Source organism: Melanerpes formicivorus, unplaced genomic scaffold, assembly GCF_026170545.1.
Source record: "Melanerpes formicivorus ecotype bairdi unplaced genomic scaffold, bMelFor1.0.p_v2 SCAF_18, whole genome shotgun sequence".
NCBI lineage: Eukaryota > Metazoa > Chordata > Aves > Piciformes > Picidae > Melanerpes > Melanerpes formicivorus.
Genome location: NW_027142370.1, coordinates 2886155 through 2907289, shown reverse-complemented (window position 1 = coordinate 2907289; position 21135 = coordinate 2886155). Strand labels below are relative to the sequence as shown.

At 66.9% G+C, this 21135-nt stretch overlaps 3 protein-coding genes across 5 annotated transcripts; 2 read left to right on the top strand and 1 right to left on the bottom strand.

The window, feature by feature from the left end:
* Positions 1-223: 223 nt before the first annotated feature.
* On the bottom strand, positions 224-4956 carry PCGF1 (polycomb group ring finger 1). Of its 3 annotated transcripts, none has more exons than XM_068149335.1 (9): positions 4795-4956; positions 3598-3703; positions 3242-3394; positions 1940-2011; positions 1670-1778; positions 1178-1211; positions 930-1016; positions 777-857; positions 224-403 (listed from the first exon to the last, which is right to left on the bottom strand). In XM_068149335.1, exons 1-9 carry the CDS (start codon positions 4888-4890, stop codon positions 356-358), a joined length of 786 nt encoding a protein of 261 aa, XP_068005436.1. In that variant the 5' UTR covers positions 4891-4956; the 3' UTR covers positions 224-355. The 3 variants fall into 3 exon arrangements, with proteins under 3 accessions (XP_068005436.1, XP_068005434.1, XP_068005435.1); XM_068149333.1 differs by having other exon boundaries at positions 1894-2011; positions 4795-4950; XM_068149334.1 differs by lacking the exon at positions 4795-4956 and adding an exon at positions 4573-4767.
* Positions 4957-13913: 8957 nt separating this feature from the next.
* On the top strand, positions 13914-18072 carry TLX2 (T cell leukemia homeobox 2). Its single transcript, XM_068149336.1, has 3 exons — positions 13914-14381; positions 16767-17004; positions 17808-18072. Exons 1-3 carry the CDS (start codon positions 13997-13999, stop codon positions 18022-18024), a joined length of 840 nt encoding a protein of 279 aa, XP_068005437.1. The 5' UTR covers positions 13914-13996; the 3' UTR covers positions 18025-18072.
* A 708-nt stretch (positions 18073-18780) lies between these two features.
* LOC137446583 (alpha-internexin-like) lies at positions 18781-20932 on the top strand. Its single transcript, XM_068149337.1, has 3 exons — positions 18781-19615; positions 20364-20488; positions 20589-20932. The coding sequence occupies exons 1-3, from the start codon at positions 19223-19225 to the stop codon at positions 20638-20640; spliced, it is 570 nt and encodes a 189-aa protein (XP_068005438.1). The 5' UTR covers positions 18781-19222; the 3' UTR covers positions 20641-20932.
* The last annotated feature ends 203 nt before the right edge of the window (positions 20933-21135 follow it).

Genomic DNA, 21135 nt, shown 5'->3' with positions numbered 1-21135 from the left:
GTGCACCCAGTCCTGCCCCCAGGATTCCCCCCAGCACTGCACCCCACGTGCAGCCCCTGTGTGCATCTCCTCATCCCCCAAAACCCTACAGCTGCACCCCCCAGACTACAGCCCTGCTCCTGGAGATGCTTTGTGGCTGAGGGGGGGTGCTCAGCACAGCCTTCAGCCACGCACCTGGGAGTCCCCAGGAACAAGCCCAGCCCCAGCAGGAACCCACTGCAGGGATTTTCCAGAGTTTTATTCAAAAAATAAACTTGAGCAGGGCAAGGGACATTAAGTTAGGGGGAGGGGGATGAGGTGCACAGGAGCAGGGCGGTGCTCCAGGGGCTGGGGGGGCAGCACCCGCCCCCAGCCCCTACCTCCTCTTGTCCTTGATGCTGTAGTGCAGCAGGAGCGGTGCAGGCTGCGGGGCAAATAAAGGGAAGTCAGACACCCTGTACCCCTTACCCTCACCCCCTCACAGGCCCCCTCAATACCTCCCCTCCCAAGCCCTTGGGTGAGCAGAAGCAACCTTTCCCTGCAGGGGAGTCCCCCAGGCTGTGCCATGAACTTGTCCAACCCCATCTGGGCTCTGTCCCCACCCCACATGGGGACACTGAGCCAGCGGTGGGTGTCCCAGGCACTGCATCGGCAGATGGCGTGAACCAGCCTCAAACCGCCGGCTCCCCACTCCTGCAGGTACTCCTCAGTAGGAACCCCCCCTGGACAGACCCTGCTGAGCACCCCCAGCCTGGGAGGGGCCGCAGCAGGTGCCCACCCCACCGGCTGATGCCCACCTTGCCAAACCACCGTGATAGCCAGAGCTGCTTCATCGTCATGTGATCGGGGAGGGGCTCGTTGTTGAACAGGATCTGCACCTGCGGATGGGGGATGCTGAGCCGGGGGGCACAGGATGCCCACCCGGGCACACCCCCAGCCCCCACACTCACGTGCTGCAGGGGCAGCCCCAGCCGGTGGCACAGGACCCTCCGCAGGTGCCGGATCTGCGCCCGCACGGAGCACCTCACGTACTTCTGCTGCAAGGGGCAGAGCAGGGGCAGGGGTTGCAGGCACCACGGCCCTGCGGGACCAGCGCGAGGCCCCAGCTGCCCCCTGCCCACGCTGCTGGGGACCCCTCCCCGGCAACGCAGGCTGTGGGCAGAGCCAGGGGGCTGGCAGCCCACGGACCCCAACTCACCTGCAGCACGGCCTTGCTCTTGTCCTTGCTGGAGCTGCAGAGGGGAAAGAAGGGGCAGCCGGACAGCTCTGGTGTGGGGGGCTGCCCACTGAGCACCTTGCTGGGCACAGCCTGGTGCAGAGGTGCCCCCTGCCTGCCCACCACACACACACAGAGCTGGTGACAGCTAGGTGACAAAGGCTGAGGCAGCCATCGATTGGTCCCAGCCCCAGGGCTGCTGTGTATTGACTGCTGTCAGAGCCGGCAGGCATCAGTCCAGCCCCTGCTGTGACACCTACCATCACTGGCAGCTGCTGGGCACAGCTGCAGCAGCTCCGGGGGGGTGGAGTGAGAGACCCCCCAGCTCAGCTGGGTCCCCCTTCTCCCAGGAACACAGTGTTAGGAGTACAGGATGCTGCAATGCCCTGAGCAGAACTCCTGGTGCTGCCCTGGACCCCCAAGGGTTATTGGCAACGCTGGCATCCCACAGGGCTGGCAGGGCCTGGCACTCACCTCTGCTTCTCCAGGCAGAGCGAGACGTGCTCGTCGTAGCGGAAGTAGTGTGCCCGGGAGTGGTCGAAGGTGCTGTAGGGGAGCCCCATGGGGTCGCCCCCAACTGTGTCTGGGAAGATGGGAAGGCAGGAGTCAGCCCACCCCTGCCCCACCAGCACCGCTCCAGATGGCTCCTGGAGACCCTCAACCCTGGATCTGACTCCTCTCTCCCTCCAGCTGGTTACCCCCAGTCCCGCGGTGCCCCCCGCCGGCCGCCCCAGGCGTGCCCACCCTCGCTGCTGGGCTGTGTCACCCGGTCGAGGCCACGAGATTGGTAGAACTCCCGGATCCTCTTCTCTTCACCTGCAGGTGAGAAGCAGGAGCTGCTCAGGGACCCTGTCTCGTCTCACAGCTCCCCCCATCACGGCACCCAGAGCTGGTGGTCCCTGGGCTGCCCTCAGCCCACCCTATTGCTCCTACCCTTGGCTTGGCAGATGGCACAAGGCACACAGATCTCACCCTCCCCCCAAACATTTGCCTGCGCTGGGGGTCTACACCACACCCCTGCTGTGAGCCCAGGGACCCTGTCCCCACCCCTGTCTCTGTCACCTCCCATATCTTTCTTCACTTTCCCCTCCCCACTGTGGGGGTCCATGGCCCACACTGGGTGTTCACTGTGCCCCCTCCCACTCTGGCCCAGACCCTCTAGGGGTGACACTTCCACAGAGATGTCCCCAGTGCTGCCCCATCCTCAGTGACAGAGGCTACTTTGGAGCCCTCCCTGTGCACTGCTTTGCACCCACTCCCAGCACTCCCCAACAGGTCACAGTGATGTCACACAGTGCCTGGCCTCCCTGACACGGCTGGAGGCAGCCCTGGTCACACAGGTCTTGTCCCCACCAACCCAGTCAGGCTCCAGCAGCTGCTACAGACACAGTCAGCAGTGTTTTGACAGCCCTGACCCATGGACAGTCTCCCCCACCCAATAAGGAAGTGTCCCCTCAAAATGTCCAGATCTTAGAATCATGGAATTGTTTTGGTTGGAACAGACCTTTAAGATCATTAAGTCCAACCCTTAGCCCAGCACTGCCAGGGCACCACTGAATCATGGCCCTCAGCACCACATCTACACAGCTTTGTAAACCCTCCAAGGATGAGGACACTACCACTGCCCTGGGCAGCCTTGGCCAGGGCTTGACAACCCTCTAGGGGAAGAAATTGTTCCTCATGTCCAACCTAAGCCTCCCCTGGTACACTTGAGGCTGTTCCCTCTTGTCCTATCACTTGTTCCTTGGGAGAAGAGACCAACCCCCACCTGGCTCCAACCTCTTTTCAGGGAGTTGTAGAGAGCCAGAAGGTCTTCCCTCAGGCTCCTTTTCTCCAGGCTGAACAAGCCCAATTCTCTCAGCTGCTCCTCACCAGACTTGTCCTTTAGGCATGGCTGCCCTTCTTTAGGCATGCCCCAGCACCCCAATGTCCTTCTTGCAGCGAGGGGCAACTTCCTTGTGACTCTCCCAGCTCCTCCCCACATGGCTCCACAGGACACTGGTGCCACCAGGCCCTGCTCCCCCACCCCATGCTAAGGACACTCACTCTCCTGCAGGCCAGGCACCAGCTTGTAGACGATGTCCTGCATGACTCGGTCCAGCTTGAGGTTGAGCAGCGGCTGAGTCTCGTGGATCTTGGTGTTGCACATGGGGCAGTACTTGCTGGTCTGCAGGTACTTGACGATGCAGCTCTTGCAGACTGCAGCCAGAGGGAGTGGGTGTCAGGGAGGCCGGGGCGGTGACACAGCCCCACCCCCCAGCACCTCCTGCTCTCTGGGGGAAACGTTACCCCGGGCCCTTTGGGCCGAAGCCGCAGTTCCCGGGGCAGTGGGCTCTGCCATCCCCAGCCTGGTGGGACCCCCAGGACTCCAGGGCTGCCACCACCCCCCTGCTGGGACTCACATGTGTGCAGGCACTCAGTGATGGTGGTGGCGTCGATGAAGTAGCCGGCGCACAGGCAGCACACGATGTGCTCATTCAGCTCCTTCATCTTCACTTTCACTTCCTCCTGCTCAGATGCCTCACCGTCACCCACTCCCTGCCTGCCAGGCTGGCACCCTGCCGGGCACCCTGCACACCCCAGGCTCGCACCCTCTGCAGCAGCTCCTGCCCACCCCACCGTCAGCAGGAATCCCCAGGGGCAGCATAGCAGGGGGAACATAGGTCTGGGGGTAGCTCCCCACCCAACACTGATGGAGGGTTCCCCAGGGTGGTGCAAGGGGATCTGGCCTTGCCCTGTGCCCTGCCACACTCTGGGTCCCAGCTTGCCCATGGCCTCATGACGTAGTCTGGCCTCAGGGACCTCTGTGGAGCTGCCACTGTGACAGAATGAAGGGACAGGGCTGGCGATGGCCTCTCCCAACCGTGAGGGATCTGCAGGGATGGGGCTGCCTGGACCCTACAGCCCCAGAGAGCCCAGCCCAGCCTCAAAGAACTCAACACAAGTCCAGAGAGCCCAGTCCCACAGAGCCCTGCCCAGCCCTACACAGCCCCACAGAGACCAGTGCAACAGAGTGACCTCAGAGTCAGCCAACCCAGCCCTACACTGCCCAACTCAGCCCCATGGCCCTAAGCCCCAAAAAGCCCAGCAGAACCCCAGAGCCCAGCAGAACCCCAGAGCCCAGCCTCATCCCAGAGAGCCCAGCAGAACCCCAGAGCTCAGCAGAACCCCCCAGAGAGCCCAGCCTCACCCCAGAGAGCCCAGCCTCACCCCAGAGAGCCCAGCAGAACCCCAGAGCTCAGCAGAACCCCCCAGAGCCCAGCCTCACCCCAGAGAGCCCAGCCTCACCCCAGAGCCCAGCCTCACGGAGCCCTGCCCAGCCCCAGAGCCCAACTCAGCCGCACGCAGGGCACCGGACAGGGCAGGTCCTGACCCACCTGCGCCACACCCCAGTGCCTGACTCCGCCCCCGTAGCATTCGCCCCGCCCCGCTCCCTTGGCCCCGCCTCCCGCGGCGTGGGCCGGTCCCGGCACATGCGCGGAGCGTCCGCGCGACGCTTGCGCGTCCCCCCTCGCCCCCCTGGCGGCGCGCGGCGGCTTCTTCCGCCCACGCATGCGCCGCCCCGGTGCCGCCGCCCGCCGCCGCCCGCCGCCGCTCGCCTCGTTCCGGAGCGGGTCCATCTTGTAGACGGCCTGGAGCTGGTTCCGCAGCCGCATGGCGATCGCCATCGGGCCCCCCTGAGGAGGCGACGCCATCTTAGAACCTCCTCCGCCTCCACGCTCACTTCCGGGTTCGGGGCGGGGCCGCCGTTCCTGGCCGTCCGCGCCGCGACTACGGCTCCCGCCGGGCACCGCGCGCCGCGGGGAAGGATGGGAGTGGACGGGCCGGCGCGCGGCGTGGCCGCCCCCTGCTGGGCGCTGCGGGGAGCGCGGCCCCGCGAAGAGGCGCTGGCCCCGGTGCTGACCTTGGCCGCCATGCCGCGGCCTCACCCCGCCCCACAGGGAGATTCCAGAACCACGACAAGGGGTCCTCGACCTCCTCGGCCGTGACCTAGCGGTCACCGCCTGCCTCCCACGGGCCCCCCCTGGGCACAGCTGTTCCACCGCCCCCCCCCCCCCCCCCAGACTGTGCTGGCCAATAGCGGCGAGCGCTTCCTCTGACGGGCAGCGGCTGCTGCCGGTGGGAGAGGCACACGCGCTGTGCCGCGGGCCGCCACGAGAGGGCAGCGGAGCACCGCGGGGTTGCGGCGGAGCGCGGACTCTGCAGGGCCCCCCGGTGGTCCCGGACCGGCCCCTCCCTGCCACCGCCCCCTGTGGCTCCGCTGGCCCTGTGGGCCCGTCCCGCCCCTCGCAGGCCCCTCGCAGTACCCCGCTGTCCCGGTGGCACCGGTCCCAAAGCCTCGCTGTCCCCGGCAGGGCTCCCCTCTGCGAGGGCTCGGCAGGGCTGTCCGGGGGCGCTGATCCCCGTGGGCTCCGTGGGGCCGTGCCCTCGCCATGCCCCCACGCCGTGCAGGGCCGGCTGGGGCAGCGGAGGGTGCGGGGAGACACTGCGGGGGTAGCGGGGGGCTGGGGCGACACAGTGGGTCCGGGGCTGTACTGGAGACTGCGGGGCTGGTACTGGTGAGAGGGGGGCAGGGGCTGCTTTGCGGGGTGGGAGATGGAAGTGGCTGGGTGGAGGATGTAGGGGGCTCGGGGTGCAGGTCTCCGAGCTAGGGGAACGGCAGGTGGTGGGGACCGGGGTGCGAGGGCTGTGCGGGAGGCGGGAGTGGAGGCTCGGGCTGGGGTCAGCGGTGTCGGAGCTGCTGCTGGCACTGGTGGATCGAGGGGTATCAGATCGGGGGCTGCCAGGTGTCGGGGTGCTGGATAGGGGTCGAGAGGTGCCAGGGGACTGATGGTTCGGGCAGTTCCAGGGTGCTTGGGTGACAGCTTGCTGGGTGCCGGGGGGTTCTGGCGCTTTGGGGAGTGCCAGGGAGCTGGGTGCCCGGGTGCTGGCGAATCAGGGGGTGCCGAGGATTCCAGGTGCCAGGGGTGCTGAGTGCCAGGGTGCCGACGGGTCTGGGGCTACAACATCAGGGGGTGCCGAGTGCCGGGGGACTGCGTCGGGGGCTGCCGGGTGCCGGCGGGTCGAGCTCCCCGGCGCAGCGGCGGAGCCTGGAGCCACGCTAATGGAGGTGATTGGATCAGGGCTCTGGAGGGGAAGGAGCGGCCCCGCTAATGCAAAGCAGAGCCCGTTAAGGGCCGTAATGGCTCGTTATGGCCGCGGTTATTGCTCCAATCCCAGCAACAAGTGTCGTCTGGGGAGGCGGCGAGGGCAGCCGGCGGGCCAGGCTGCGGCACCCCTGGGACACCGGGTCGGGCGGGTTGGGGAGCAGGCTGCTACACCGGGACCCCCAGGCTGAGCGGGGGGTTGGGAGCGGGTGGGGAGTGCCACACCGAACCCCCGGGAAAATGCTGGGACCCCCGGACTGGGGCTGACGTCCATGCCGTATCACCCCGCTCTCCGCTTTCACCACCCTGTGCTCCCGGTGGGCTCTCATAAGCGATTAAACACCGGCAGAGCCCATATGATGCCACCTTCCCTGGCCCAGGCAAAGCCCTGTTATGGAGCTCCTTCACACGCAGCCATGCTGCCAGCCCTGCTCTGGTACCGGCACTGGCACCAGTACCACGCTGGCTACCATGGCTGGGGCTCAGCTGGGTGGAGGCAGATCTGATATGCTTCGACTTTTCCAACCTAACCTATTCTGTGATTCCATGACGGGGGGCTCCAGCCCAGCTGTGCCAGGGCTGTGACCTCTGTTCCCCTCAGTTGAGCATACAGGGCCAGGGTGCCTCCGGTGCAGCTGGGAGCAGTGGCGATGTGGCCCGTGGGTGGCCTGGCATTGTCCCTGCCACCACCAGCTTCCCTGGCAACCAGCTGGCTGCAGCCATCCTCTTGGCTTGAGTGCTCCTCCATGGAGCCAGATCCTGGTCCTAGTCCTTGTCCCAGTCCCAGTCAGCTCAGGTCCTCCTGGTTCAGGTCCCAGTCGTGGTCCTTGTCCTGGTCCTGGGGTTGCTCAGCTCATCTGAGCTCAGGTCCTCCTGGTCCTGATCCTAATACTGGTCCAAATCATCTCAGCTTGTCCTGGTCAGAGCATCTGTTTCCCAGCCCCTGTCACCTCAGTCACCTCACTGACCGCAGTGTGTCTTGGCTCCCCATGACCGACTGGATTTGTTCAGCCTGGTCCTATAAAGTACAGCGAGCACCAGTTGAGCCTCAGCGTTATCCATTGTGTCGCCGCAGTGTGTCCCCTCTGTCCCTGTCCTCTGCCGGAGGCTGAGTGCAGCGCGTGGCCGAGCCCCAGCACTCTCAGTCCTGAGTGCAGGGAAAGGAACGCACCGGGAGCTGCAGGACCCTCCCCGGTGCCGAGCCGCCCGCGGGTAGGGGCGGGCGGATCCAGCCCCCCCACCTCGGTGTGACCGCGGCATTCGACTCGCCCGCCCCCAGGCCTGTCCCCGCCGGGAAGGAGGAAGGAACGAGGCAGGGGCCGAGGTGACCCCTCGCCGGGGAGGGTCCGGCCCCGTCTGTACCTGCCCGGAGCTGTTCCTGGGAGGGGCGGCCGAGGGGTCTGCAGCAGGCGGCGGGGGTCACAGCCGGGCCAGCAGCCCTGGGGCAGGAAGGCGGCGCTCACCACCGGCACCGCACCCGGCGCTGGCACCGAGCCCGGCACCACACCCAGCACTGGCACTGCAGCGGCACCAGTACTGCACCCAGTACCGTGCCCAGCACCATTAGCGAACTTGGAAATGGCACTACACCCCCCACCCAGCACTGGCCTTGCAGGGGCACCAGCACCACACCTTACTGACTGTGTGGCCCTATCCTTGGCCTAGGGCACCAGGATGGGCTGGTCATTGTAGTGATGTCTCTGCCAGGAAGGAAGGGCCGACCCCTGGTGAAGGGGCACCAGGGCAGGGATGGGGATGTGCTGGCTAGCTCCTCCACCAGTAACCCTTGGCTGGTGCAGATTCCTACAGAATCCACGAATGATGGCAGAGGGCTTCTCATGCTGCAAGCACCCTCTTCACACCCCCCTTCATGCACAGGCCCAATGCAGGCAGCAGCAGGTCCCCCCACCTCACCACCCACAGTCCTCTGTGCTGACATCTCCTGTGTGCCCCCCACACTCACAAGAGCCTGACACCAGCAGTGCAAACCCTCGGGCTGGGTGAGGTGTGGGGTCTGCGGGGTGGCTCTGGCACTGCCTGAACTCTGGCTGGGAGTTCCTCAGCGCCAGAGCAGGATGCCCACCCATGCTCCCCGACAGTGCCGGAGCGCCCGGCAGCCCTTGTTCCTGGGGCCGTGCTCATCAGGCTGGCACACGTGAGGCCGCGCAGCTTCATCTCCCCGTGAATAATTGATGCCCGGGCGGCAGCCGGCTCTTCCCCCGGCCTCAACGCGGCTCCGGGGCCGGGCAGCCCGCGGCTTTTAGCAGAGACCTGCTCAAATATTCAGCTCCATTTCCGCTGCGCGGGGCCTGGGCGGCTCCTTCTGGTAAGCGCCTGCCGGGATGTTTTCCCGGCCGAGCCCCACGGCAGGGCCACGCGGGGCCGGGGCTGAGGTCGGACACACTCATGACTGCGGTGGGTGCAGGGCAGCAGCGTTCCGACCCCGCCAGTGCTGGGCTCCTGTCCTGGTGTCGCCTCGCCATGGCCGGAGCCGCTGTCCCAGCCCCACTCCGGCCCCACAGGCTGGGTGCTGGCCCTTCTCCAGAGCGGCAGGACCACGGCAGGTCGGTGCCAGCAGGTGCCAAGGCCGGGCAAGGCGGGCAGGGGGCCGCGGGGGGGCGGAACTGGGCGGTTATGGACTCAACTCCTGCCTAATGCACCTGATTGGATTTGCAGAATGCGATTACTTGCCCTCGGCCTTTGATAACGAGGTTCTGAGCGACGGTTTCTGTCAGCGGCACCGCGGCAGCCACAGCCGCTGGCACCTGCTGACACCCCGGCCCGCGGGGACGGGCAGCAGCGGCCCCCACAGCCCCTCATAGGACGGGACCCTACAGCAGGCCCCTGCCCAGCATGAGGAGGCAATGTGGATGGGGGTGCGGGCACCCGTACGACCACCCAGCAGAGCGCAGGAAGGAATTCCAGTTTGCCTGGCCGTGGCTTCCATACACCGACACCGGCCCCGCTGGGCCAGGGCAGAGGGGAGCATGGCACCCTGCTCTGGCACTGAGCCCAGGGAAATTAGTGCCACTCTGTCCCCTGTTTCCAGCCCAGGGGTAGATTTGCAGGGAGACCCTCACGCCGCGACCCCAGCCCGGGCTCCGAGCACCCACTGGGACAGGAGGACTGTCCGAACCTCCTGCTCCGCTATCCCCCACCTCGGGGGGCTGCAGCCCGGGGACGCCCATCGGGAAGCCACCCCATCAGCAGCTCGGGGCCAGCTTCACCCTGCAGCCACCCGCGTGTCCCCGTTGCATCCAGCTCCTCCCTGAGGACGTTGCGCAGACGCCGACGGCCACGGTGACGTCCGTCGGGGCCCCGGTAGCCGGCGGTCCGGCTGCGGCGGTGGTTTCTCGCCATGCGCGGTACTGCCCCGGCGGCCTCATTCCGTCCCCGTCTCGTCCCTCACGGTGGGTCGCGTCCGGGATCGTGCCCGCCGGCTGCCACCCGCCTCACCCCGCGCACCCCGGCCGGGTGCCGGCGCCCACCCCGGGGCGGGCGCGGGGGGCACCGGGAGTGTTTCATGCGGTTAAGAAGTGTCTGATTGAGGCAGGAGGCGCCAGCAGCTCCCCCGGGAGCCGCAAGCCAAGGACTGGAGGACCAAATGCAGGCTAAAGTAATCCAATCTGGGCTGGCTTCATCTAATTAGCCCAGAATTAACCCAGCAGCCAGAGAGGAGCTGACTGTCCCTACAGTTTGCCAGCGGGTTTGGGGGGAAGCGGGAGGAAGAAGGGGACGTCCAGCGGTAATGAGATTACTGGGGGGAGCGGGCGGGAGCGGGCGCTTGGCAGCATCTCGCCGGTGGTAACGTGGGGCCCTTCCAGGCCTTCGACACTTAATTGCCGTGCGCTGGCCGGTGCGCGGGGAGGCAGCTGCCGGTGGTGAGGGGCAAACAGCGACCCTTTTGAATGACCCCTGCCCCGGCAGCAGCACCTGAGCCCAGCAGGAGTGCCAGTGTGGAACAAGGATGCTGGCATGTCTGACATGCTGGGATGTGGCATCATGCAGCCCTGCAGCAGTGCTTGCTGCAAATGGCAGCCCCGGAGTGAGAGACTCGGTGAGAGACTGGTGACGAGGGGACTGGAGGACCCCAGGCACCTCTCAGGGTGGCTGAAGGGATGGTAAGTGCCACCCAAGAGACACCCCTTGTGGAGTGGGGCAGGGCAGACGGCGGTGTACTCACACCATTGCCTCCCAGGTCAGCAGTGACACTGATGGGACCCCCCACTGTGGAGCAGGGTGGGGGTCAGAACCTGGCGTGCCCATCTTGCTGCCTCCCAGGCTGGCTGTGCTGATGGTCAGGGGTCCTTAGGATAGTGTGAGGGATGTAGCAGTTGGATGCTGGCATGCATCTCTGGCTGCTGGCCCTTGAAGGAGCCAGTGCAGCTCCAGTAGTGGCAGGGCCCAGTGCCATGCTGGCCACAGGTAGAGCGCCGTGACTGAAGGCTGACCTGGAATTGAGCAAACACCCCTTCTTCTGCCATGTTCCAGACCTCCCTGACACCCAGGTGCCAGGTCACACTACCCCACTGCCATGGGAACATGTCCTCTGCATCCCACAGAGACAATCGGGTGCAGGGCAGGGGGCCACACACCAGGGGCTGTGGCAGTGCACATTCTGGCTGAGGAATGGGGAGTGGTTTTGACCTGGGGCACTGTGTGGTCCCAGACCCCTCAGTGTGTGGGTGTAGGTGCCTGAGGTCTTGCTGCCCACATGGTGCCAGGCTGGGGACAGAGCTACGGGGAGCTAGGGGCCAGGGTACTACCTGTCACCTGCTCCCCTCCCCCCACCCCCCCCGGACGCTATCTGTCGCCCCCACCTCAGGCTTCTTAGTGCCTTTGAGGATCCCAGGACAGGCAAGGGATCTCTAGTGGGCTGAGGGCAGACAGGGCCAGAGCCACAATGAGATGACAGCAAGAGGTCCTTAAAGAGTAGCTCCCTGCACCCACAGCCAGGGTGGCACAGTGCTCACCCGTTCCCCGGGCACCCTCAGCCTTTCCCTGATAGCCTTTGGGGTGTGAGTATTCAGTGCTGGGATCCCGCCTTGGGCGGGGGTCGGTCTGAGCACTCACTCAGCAGACTCCCGTGGGCACGGGGTGGACCGTGGGGCAGGCAGGCGCCGAGTGAGCCCGTGTCGCCCCCGGGCCCATCACCTGCCCCTCAATCCATCTCCCGGGACCGGCAGCATTCCAGCCCCTGGGCACGGCAAACATCTGCCTCTGTTCCAGGTTTAATTAACCTGATGCCGCCTCCCTCCCCCTGAACCCGGCATTTCCTCCCGGCCACCGCCACCGCGCCGGGCCCGGGCAGGCGCCGGCAGGGTTGCTAGCAGCACTGGTGTTGGTGATGGTGCTAGTGCCATGCCAGTTGCCGCGGTAGTGCTGGTGCGGCGAGAGCACCCGTGACAGCTGTGCCCCCTGGGACCACGGCAAGCCCCCCGCCATGGCAAGCCCCGATCCGGTGGCTTTTCCAGTTTGGGCAGCCACAGCCTCCCTTGTGAAGCAGGAGCACCGGGCAGGTTTTTCCTGGCACCTGCCAGGCTATGAGCAGGAAGCACTGGGAAATGTCCGGGGCTCAGCTTGGCACAGCTTGTGCTGAGGCACATGGAGACTCCCACCCTGGCACAGGACTCCAGGGAGGGGCAAGCTCCCGGCATGGCACAGTCGGCTTGGCACAGCATCAGAGTCACATCGTCACCCCATGCCGTCCAGCAACCGTGCCCCTGTACAGGTCCGGTGCCCATGACCGACTCCCCGGAGGAGCTGTGTGTGCGGGGACCGTCACTCCACACTGCAGCTGGTCCGCCCAGTGCCCCCAGTGCCTCCGGTGCGTGCAATGCCCCACGGGTGAGGCAGCTGCAGCTCCCGGTGCCGCCGTGATTTACAGGCGCAGGCCCCGGTAATGTCATTTGCCCCAGACCGGTGGCGCCAGGGTGACCGGGCGGTCGCCCCCTCCCTGCCGGCCCCTGCCCCGAAGCCGTGACCCTCTGCCCGCCCGGGAGCTGCAACCCCCAGCCCCGGTAGCCGCCGGGACCGATTTGCCGCCCCACGGGCCGGACCCATTGCGAGCAGTGCGGCTGTTGCGATAGTCGCCAGGAGGCCGTGCCCGGCCCGTGCCGACCTGTAGTGGCTGTTGCCGCCCCGGGTGGCACTGTCGCACCCCAGCCCCGATCCCTTGGTGGGGCAGCGGCCGGGCCCTCTCCCGTGAATCAGGTATGAGCGTCCCTACAAGACTGGGCTGGGCTCCGTGCTACCGGGAGCGGCGAGGAGGGACCGAGGTCCGTCACTCGGGACAGCGGTCTCAGTGGAACAGGGATCCATGTCTCAGGAACGGCAGGGACGGGGGACCAGGATCCGTGCCCCAGGAACGGCGGGATCTATCACCCGGGATCAGCGGGACAAGGGAACGAACCCTTGCACACCGGGAACAGCGGGGAGGGGAGACCGGGGTTTATCACTCAGGAACGGCGGCTTCGCAGAAAATGGGGTCGGCTCTACCGAGAATGGCGGGTCCGGGGGAAACGAGAGCCCCGGCCCGGGAACGGAAGGCCGGAGCGAATGTCTATGAATGTATGTTACATCGCTACTTCGAAACGGCGGGCTCCTGGGAACCGGGTATGTGATACCGGCAGCGGCAGGTCAAAGGAAGTAAGGTTCGTAACACCGGGAACGACGGGTGTGTCCGAGCCCCGGTAACGGTGTCCCCAGGAGCGCAGGTCCCGGCTACTGGTAACGGCGGTCAATGTCGTGGGAACGGAAGGTCGGGGAAAGCGGGGTTGGTACCACCGGGAGTGGCATATTTTCTGAGCCTCGGGAGCGGTGGCTCCGGGGCCGCGAGGTCCATTAGCTCAGCAGTTGGCGGGATCGGCGGGGTTGGGCTCGGTGCTTCCGGACAGCGGCGGCTCTGGGGAACTGCTCGCCCAGGCACGGGGCTGGTTCGTACTCCCTGTTATCGGTGCGCCCGGGAGGACGGGAGTAGGGCCCCGCCGGGCGCCCCGACGCCACCAGAGACTTCAACGGAGGGCGGAGTGCTGTCCGGTATCGCGGCGGCGGTTTCGGTGGTCCCCGCGTCGCTGCTTCGTTGCTGCGAGCCGTCCGGCGGGGAACGGGACCCGAGTGCGGCGGAGCCAGGGAGCGCCCCGGGGGCAGACGGGACTCCGCGCACTCGGAGCTCGACGGGCCCGTCTGTCCCGGGATCCGGTGCGAGTGCCTCAACAGGGCCGGGCGGTGGCGGAGCTGGGGGGGGAGGGGTGCCCGGTGTCGGGGCGTGGCCCCGGGATGCGCGAGCTCCCGCCCTCGGGGGGCGCGGGTCTGTCAATCACGGGTGGCGGCCGCCAATCAGGGAGCGGGCGGCCGGGATTTTGGCAGGTCCAGATGGAGCGGGGCAGAAAAGCATTCGCCACCGGGGCCCGCCGCGCACCCGCGCTCCCGCGCCGGGGCCGCCAGCAGACGCGGGCCATGCCCCGAGCCCGGCCACAGCCCCGGACCCTGTCCCGGCCCCTCTGGGACCACATCGGGCACCCTACACCAGCTGCCTCTGCTCCCGCCCCCGCCCGCTGCCGCCCGCCACCGCCACCGCTGCCGCCCGCAGCCGCCCCCCGCCGCCCCCTGGCCATGCCCGCGCCCCGGCAGCGGCTTTGAGCTTGTCCGGGCGATGGAGGCTGCGGTACTGGGTCGGGAGGGCGGCGGGCAGGGACCCCCGCACCACGAGCCCATCAGCTTTGGCATCGACCAAATCCTCGGCGGTGCCGAGCCCCCGGTATCGGCCCGAGCGTCGGGGGAGTCCGACTACGGACTCTACGGCGGCGGCTACGGTCCCGCTTGCTCGCTCGGTTCTTACAACCTCAACATGAGCATGAACGTGAGCGTCAACGTGACCCCCGCTCCCGCCGCACCGCCCGCCGGGGTCATCCGCGTCCCGGCGCACCGGCCTGCTCCCGCCGCTCCTCCCGCCGCGCCTCCGCCGGTGCCCGGTCTCTCGGGGCTCACCTTCCCCTGGATGGAGACGACGCGCCGCATCGCCAAGGACCGTCTCTCAGGTGAGCGAGACGGGCTTCCGATCGCTACTGACGGCTACCGACGTCTCTGGTGGCTCCGACGGTTCCTGTCGGCGCGGCGAGGCAGGAGCAAAACGGGGTCGGAGCTGGAGCGGGCCGGCCGGGGCTGGCGGAGACCGACCGCTTTTCGGCTCCCGCAGCGCGGGGTCCCCGCCCTGCTCCTCTGCGCCGGTCGCTGCCGAGCCCCGGTCCGGACTTCCACTGCCGCGGGAAGCGGCCACCGTCGCGGCCCGTGGAGAGTGGCTCGGGGCTGGCACAGGTACTGACAGCTCTGTCGCGGTCCCGCTCCGGCTCCCGGAGGCTCCGGCCGGGGGTCTGGCTGAGGTCTTGCTCCGGCCAGCAAGGAGTCCAGCCATGCTTTAGCCTCAGGTTCTGTCTGCTTCATGTCCAGTCGCATCCCCGGGCCCAAGGACACCCGTGATGGGAAGCTCCTGGGGCTGCGGGGTGCGTGCTCTGCCTAGAGCAGGGCGTGGGGTGGGGGTGGTAGCTGTGATGGGAGTGGGATGCAAAACCTAGATGGGTGTGGGGAGCCAGTGCCTCTGTCCCAGGAGACAGGGTCAGATGGGGTGCCTGTGGGGCCTGGTTGTGGGACACTGAAGGATGAGACTTGGAAACCCCATGTGCAAGGATGAGCACAGGACACGGTACCTGTGCTGTGGTAGAAGCTGGGGGTGGGTGCATGCTGGGGGGGGTGGGTGGTGATGCAGGTGTTGGGGAGGCGGTGAAGGGTTCCAGTGCTGCTGGTGGGGCCATTGGAGCAGCCAGTGCTGAGGTGAGGATGGTGGTCACTGCACCCCAGAGCAGAAGGTGCAGGGTGCTGAGGGTGGGGAATGCATGTCAGGCACAGATGAGCGCTGGGGGGCTCTGGCCTGGCTCAGCTCGGCTCAGCTCCTTTCCAAGATGGCGGCACTGCCACGTCTGCAGTGTGCAGCTCCATGTGGGGATGAGGCCGGGGGCTGCACGGAGCTGGGGGCTGAGCACCAAGCATTGCTTATGGGGGCTGCTGGGACTGTGCACGGGGACTGCCCAGGGGCAGTGGGAGCCCAGCCCCGTCACCAGCAGAGCCATGTTCACCTCCCGGCCCACCCTGGCATGCCGGCGGTGACGAAGCACCGCACCCGCGCAGGGGCGGCAGGTGACGTCCCCGTCTCCTGCCTGGCGCCAGCAGTGGGGTGGATGGGGAGGGCCCTCCCCGGCACGGGGTCTCCCAGCCGTGGCCATCACTCAGCACTGTGGCCTTGGGGTGGTCTGTAGGCTGTCAGCATCTGTTCCTAGCGAGGGGCCGCCCCGCATGGGGAGGGGGCTTGAGAGCCTCTGTCCCCCCTGGCTGTGCGGCTCCACCTGCATCAATCGCATTCGCCTCCTTTGGCAGTCAGCCTGGCCTCCCGCCTGGGCGCGGGCAGGAGGGAGGGTCTGCTGTGTGCCAGGAGTTCCTGAGGCTCTTACGGGGTCTGCCCTATGCTGCCGCCATTATGGCCTCATGGCCTAGCCATTTGCAGCCCTTCCTGCACGGTGCCAGTGGTGACGGTTCAGCCACAGGCCTGGCAGAGCGGGAGGCGAGTGGGAGCTGGGTGCTGTGCTTGGTCGAGCTCTTGCCTTCCTCCACACCCCTTCGCCTCCCTGACGCTGCTGGTGGTTCCAGCCTGCTGCTGTGTCCGGAGCTGGATGTGGCACACAGACCTTGCTGTCCCTGGCTCACAGCCTGGCTGTGCAAGGCCAGCCCCTGCCCTGGCCTCCATCCCTTGTATGCTGCCGGTGTGCCGAGTGAGATGTTGGCCACTTCCTTGAATGCTTCTGGGGTCTCATCCCCTCCCCGGGTGGGCTGGGGAGCCTGGCAGCACCAGGGAGGCTCATATGGGGCTGTGTCAGGGCTTAATGTGGGGAAGGGTTGGTTTGTGCTGCCAAAAGCCTCACTGGCACTGCACCAGCCCTTGGACTGGGTGTTCCAACCTGCCCCACCAGCCCTGGTCACTGTCCACTGGGCTGGGGGACTGATGTGGCTGTGTCTGTGGGGTGGGCATTGGCTCTTCTGCCATGCCTAGAGTTGCCTGGTGTGTCCCTGTCCCTGGACTGGGAGAGTTGGGGGACGACAATGCAGGATGTCCTACTCACCTCCTCTCTGCTAGGCATTGCTGGTGTCCCCCCCAGTGCTCCTTTTGCCCATGGCCCCTGGAGAGCTCCTCATTCTTACTGAGCCCCTGAAGCTTCCCATCCCCATCACCCCCCGGGAGTTCCCTGTCCCCACGACCCGGAGCATCTGAGCCTCCCCTCGGGCTATGCCCACTTCTACCCGTGCGGCAGCAGCGCTGGGCTGGGTGCTCTGCCCGTGACGCCCTCGGCCGCCCCTCACCCCCACTCTGCCCGCAGCGGCGCTGTCGCCCTTCACGGCGACCCGGCGCATCGGGCACCCCTACCAGAACCGCACGCCGCCCAAGCGCAAGAAGCCGCGCACGTCCTTCAGCCGGGTGCAGATCTGCGAGCTGGAGAAGCGCTTCCACCGCCAGAAGTACCTGGCCTCGGCTGAGAGAGCCACCCTGGCCAAGGCCCTCAAGATGACGGACGCCCAGGTCAAGACCTGGTTCCAGAACCGCCGCACCAAGTGGAGGTAATGGGGCCAGCCTCGCCGCAGCCTCCACTGTTCCCACACCCTGGCTCCTTTAAAGCAGCCTCCCCTCACCACAGCTCTGCCTCCTGGGAGAGGCTGGGCTGGGGTGCAATCGGGTGCCCATCCTCGTGGCATCCCTGTGCCCAGCTGTGTGAGCAACGGTGGTGCCAAGGGAGTGATGGATCTGCTGGGCTGGAGCTGTGGAGCAGTGCCACACTGGCACACAGTGATGCCAGCAGCAGGATGGGCAGCAGGCAGGGGCTACTGGGCACTGCCACATCAGCATCAAGAGAGGGATGAGGCTGTGGGACTGTGCCACGCTGGCACACAGTGGTGCTGGCAGTGGGACAGGGCTGCCAGACACTGCCAGATCAGTGCACAGTGATGCCAAGTGATGGACAGGGCTCTGTGGGGGAGAGGCTGTGGAGCATTGCGACCTCAGCACATGGGGGTGCCAAGAGAGGTGGGGTTGTGAGGCATTGCTGTACTGGCACATAGTGGTGCCAGCAGCGGGACAGGGCTGCAGGGTGCTGCCAGGCTGGAACACAGTGGTGCCAGAGGGGATGGGACTGTGGGACAGAGGCTGTGTGGCAGTGCCACCCGGGCACATGGCAGCACTGAGAGGTACAGGGTTGTGGGGCATTGATACCTTGGCATACAGCAGTGCCTTGGTAAGCAGGATGGGCTGTGGTGGGAGGATGTGGGGCCACGCTGCCCTGGCACACACAGTGGTGCCAGCAGTGTGCTGGGGTGCTCTCGGGCATGGGCAGAGGATGGGTGCTGAGGGGCCGTGTGTGGCACAGGCGGCAGACGGCGGAGGAGCGTGAGGCCGAGCGCCAGCAGGCCAACCGCCTGATGCTGCACCTGCAGCAGGAGGCTTTCCAGAAGAGCCTGAGCCAGCCGCTGCCCCAGGACCCGCTCTGCATGCACAACTCCTCCCTCTACGCCCTGCAGAACCTCCAGCCCTGGGCTGAGGACAACAAGGTCACCTCTGTCTCGGGGGTGGCCTCTGTGGTGTGAGGTCTCCATGGACGTCCTGGGAGTGGTGGAGGGAGCCCGGTGGGGTCTGATCCAGGCACCTCCAGCCTGCAGTAGGGAGGGGGCTGCTGCTTCCTGGAAGTATCTCTGTTGGCAGCCCACTCCCTACTGTGAGCTATCCCTCCTGGGCACCCCTCAGCCACCCCAAACAGCTCCAGGTGGGTGGATGAGCCCCTGAGGTTGGACCAACCCCTGCTTGGAGCAGCCTTTCGATTGAACCCCACTTGGAGAGCCCAGACTCAGGCCCCCACACTCTGTGGTTCTCTGCAAGTTCAGCCCCACTTCCCAGGGCCCCTGCTCTGGGGGCGTCTCCGCAGGGGCTCCCTGCTCAGGACCTGCTGCCCAGCCATCGGTGCCTCTCCCAGCCTAGCCAGACCCTGTTCCCTCCAGGGCAGCTGCAGCCCAGGACAGGCTGCGCAGGGTGTGGGGTGAACCCCACCATTCCCAGTGCTGGAAGCCCCCACCCATCCTTGTGGGTGGCCACGACAGTGTCTGTGCCACCCGTACACACTTGCCTTATCCTGGTTGGAGTTTGCCAGCTCCGGCCCCGGGGCTTGAAGAGGAACTTGTCCCAGTGGCCCCCTCTCAGCGTGGGACAGACTGATGAACTGGGCTCCTTTGCTGCCCTGGGCAGCCCCAGCTCCGCTGCTCCTGGCCCACCCCAGCTCTGCTGCTCCTGGCCCACCCCAGCTCTGCTGCTCCTGGCCCCTGCACCCACCAGTTTGCTGGCTCCCTATGACATGGGCCTGGACGTGCCCCCACAGTACCCTGAGATGGATTTGGGGTGCCCCCACATGCTCGAGGATTGCACCAGCCCTCCCTCTCCCCCCTGGCCTCTGCCCCCCAGAACCTGCTCATGTGTCCACACTCTGCTGGGGGCCAAATGGGACCTTGCTCTGCCATGACCCACAGCACATATGTAGGGAGGCAGAGGGCTTCAGAGAGAGGCTGATCCCCCCATTCTCCACCAAATACCTGCCCCTCTCCGTCCCTGGTGACCCTCTGAGTGTTTCCAGCTGGGGCTGGAGCATTGCTCCCTCCTTACTCTGCCAAGTGGTGCCTGGTCACCGGGATCCACCCCTGAGCCGGTTCTGGCCAGGGTGATAATGGAGAGGAGGTGGGGGCAATAGCAACGACCTTGACCCTAAGCTTGACCTTGACACCCACCCTACCTCTGTCCATGGTTCAGAGGGGGCCGATAGGGCCAAGCTCCCCCCCGCCCCCTTGCCGTTGCCATCGGGAGGAGGCGGGCAGCCGGTGCCGGTTCCCCATCGGCGGGATTGGCTGCAGTTCCGTGACGCGGCCCCGTTTTACCGGGGGAGGGGGGATGGGTGTGGTGGGATTGTGGAATCGTTGCGGTGGAGCTGCCGGGATGAGCGCGGCCGAGAGCCGGCCCCGGTGCCGGTGGAGCGGTGAGGCTGTGCTCCGGGCCCGGGCCGAAGCTGCCGGTTACCGTCGGCTGCTACGTGCCCGTGCTGCCGAGGTGGAAGCGTTGCGCGGGGCCGTGGGCGCGTTGCACCGGCAGCTGGAGGGGCTGCGGGACCGGCGGAGCGGAGAGCTCGCCAAGTACCAGGTGAGGGGCTGGGCTGGGGAGAAGGGGGGCTTGGGGGGGGGAGTTGGGAGCGGGCACATTGCTGGGGGTGGGGGGGATATTTGAGGGGTGGGGAAAGTCCAGGCACCGGTGCGGGGCCTGGACGGCCGGAGGGGTGGGGAGGAGTGGAAGGGCCGGGGAAGGGGGGAATGAAGATCCGGGGCCCGGGGAGGGGGGCGAGAGGGAGGGGGTCAGAATGGCGCTGGGGAGGAGGGTCCGTGTGAGCTTATAGGATGGGGGGGAGGGGGTGTTTGAGGTGCGACTGGGGAGGGGTGGGGTCCGGGAATCTGGATAGGTTTGAGGAGAGGTGGGTAAAAGTGGGGCTGGGAATGAGGGTTGGGATCGCTTTGGGGAAGGCTAACAGGGATGTGGGGGAGGGACGAGAGGAAGCGGGTCAGGATGGGGCTGGGGAGGGGCGGGAGTGCAGGTGGGGTTACAAGATGGGGATGAATCTGAGGATGGAGGAGAGTCCGGGTGGAGCTGGCAGCGGGGTGTGCAAGTGGGGGCTGGGACGAAGCACTGGGGTGGGTCTGGGGAGTGGAATCCTTGCGGGGCGAGGGTCTGTGCGAGGCGGGCTGAGGTCGGGGGTGAGAGGGCTCTTTTAGGGTCCGTGAGGGGCAGGGGTCGGGCCAGGGTCCGGGGGGGGCAGGGTTCGGGCCAGGGTCCGGGGGTGCGTGAGGGGCAGGGATAGGGGCGGGGGTCCCGGGTGCAGCTCACGACCCGGCGACAGGAGCGGGTGGCGGAGCTGGAAAGGGAGATCGGCGAGGCAGAGGCGGAGATGGCCCGGTGCCTGCGGGAGTACCCGGCGCTGCTGCGGCTGCGGATGGCGCTGGAGGCGGAGATCGCCGCGTACCGGTACGCGGGGGCGGGTTTGGGGGGGGACGGGGACGGAGGGTGGGGTGGGGCGCGGCGGGGCCAGCGGGCGCGGGGCTCAGCCCGGGCCTGTCCCTTGCAGGGAGATGCTAGAGAGCGAGGAGCTGCGTCTGGGCTGCCTGGCTCCACCGTGATGGGACCCCGCACCCAGGACCCCGCACCACCGCGCCTCGTGTTCCCCTGAGATCCCCTACTCTCCCCCCGAACGCCCAGGCCGTGGGATTCCCGGACACGTTGGACTTCTCCGGACTCCTGGAGCCCCGGTGCTGCTGTCCCCCCGTGCCATGGCTCCCCTCGGACTCATGGATCCCCGGACCCCCGCAGAGCAGGGCCCGTGGGCCGCCCACTCTCACCAGCCTCTCCGGAGCAGCAGCGGGGCGGGGGGCCCGTCCCACCGAAGCACCTCAATAAAGCCCCGTGGCATTACCCGGAGCCGGCCTGTTTGTGTAGCGGGGAGCAGCGACCCCCAGTCAGGTCCTGAGCCTGCGGCACTTCGGGGGCTGCGTCTCCGTAGGGACCTGGGTGCCGGGACCATGTCCCGCGGGGCTGCAAGGTCTTGGTTCCCCCGGCCTGGCTGCAGCCCCTCGGCTCCTCTCTGGGCCCCCTAGGGAGATGCCGAGTAGGGCATA

Bases quoted from the DNA above. Each gene is read 5' to 3' on its own strand.
- PCGF1 (XM_068149333.1), bottom strand. From the start codon at position 4,890: ATGGCGTCGCCTCCTCAGGGGGGCCCGATGGCGATCGCCATGCGGCTG. The intron at 3,704-4,794 runs GCGAGCGGCGGC...GCATCTGAGCAG, and splicing joins TGGACCCGCTCCGGAACGAG to GAGGAAGTGAAAGTGAAGAT. The intron at 858-929 runs GTGAGTGTGGGG...CCCCATCCGCAG, and splicing joins TGGGGCTGCCCCTGCAGCAC to GTGCAGATCCTGTTCAACAA.
- TLX2 (XM_068149336.1), top strand. From the start codon at position 13,997: ATGGAGGCTGCGGTACTGGGTCGGGAGGGCGGCGGGCAGGGACCCCCG. The intron at 14,382-16,766 runs GTGAGCGAGACG...CTCTGCCCGCAG, and splicing joins CGCCAAGGACCGTCTCTCAG to CGGCGCTGTCGCCCTTCACG. The intron at 17,005-17,807 runs GTAATGGGGCCA...TGTGTGGCACAG, and splicing joins AACCGCCGCACCAAGTGGAG to GCGGCAGACGGCGGAGGAGC.
- LOC137446583 (XM_068149337.1), top strand. From the start codon at position 19,223: ATGGTTCAGAGGGGGCCGATAGGGCCAAGCTCCCCCCCGCCCCCTTGC. The intron at 19,616-20,363 runs GTGAGGGGCTGG...ACCCGGCGACAG, and splicing joins GAGAGCTCGCCAAGTACCAG to GAGCGGGTGGCGGAGCTGGA. The intron at 20,489-20,588 runs GTACGCGGGGGC...TGTCCCTTGCAG, and splicing joins GCGGAGATCGCCGCGTACCG to GGAGATGCTAGAGAGCGAGG.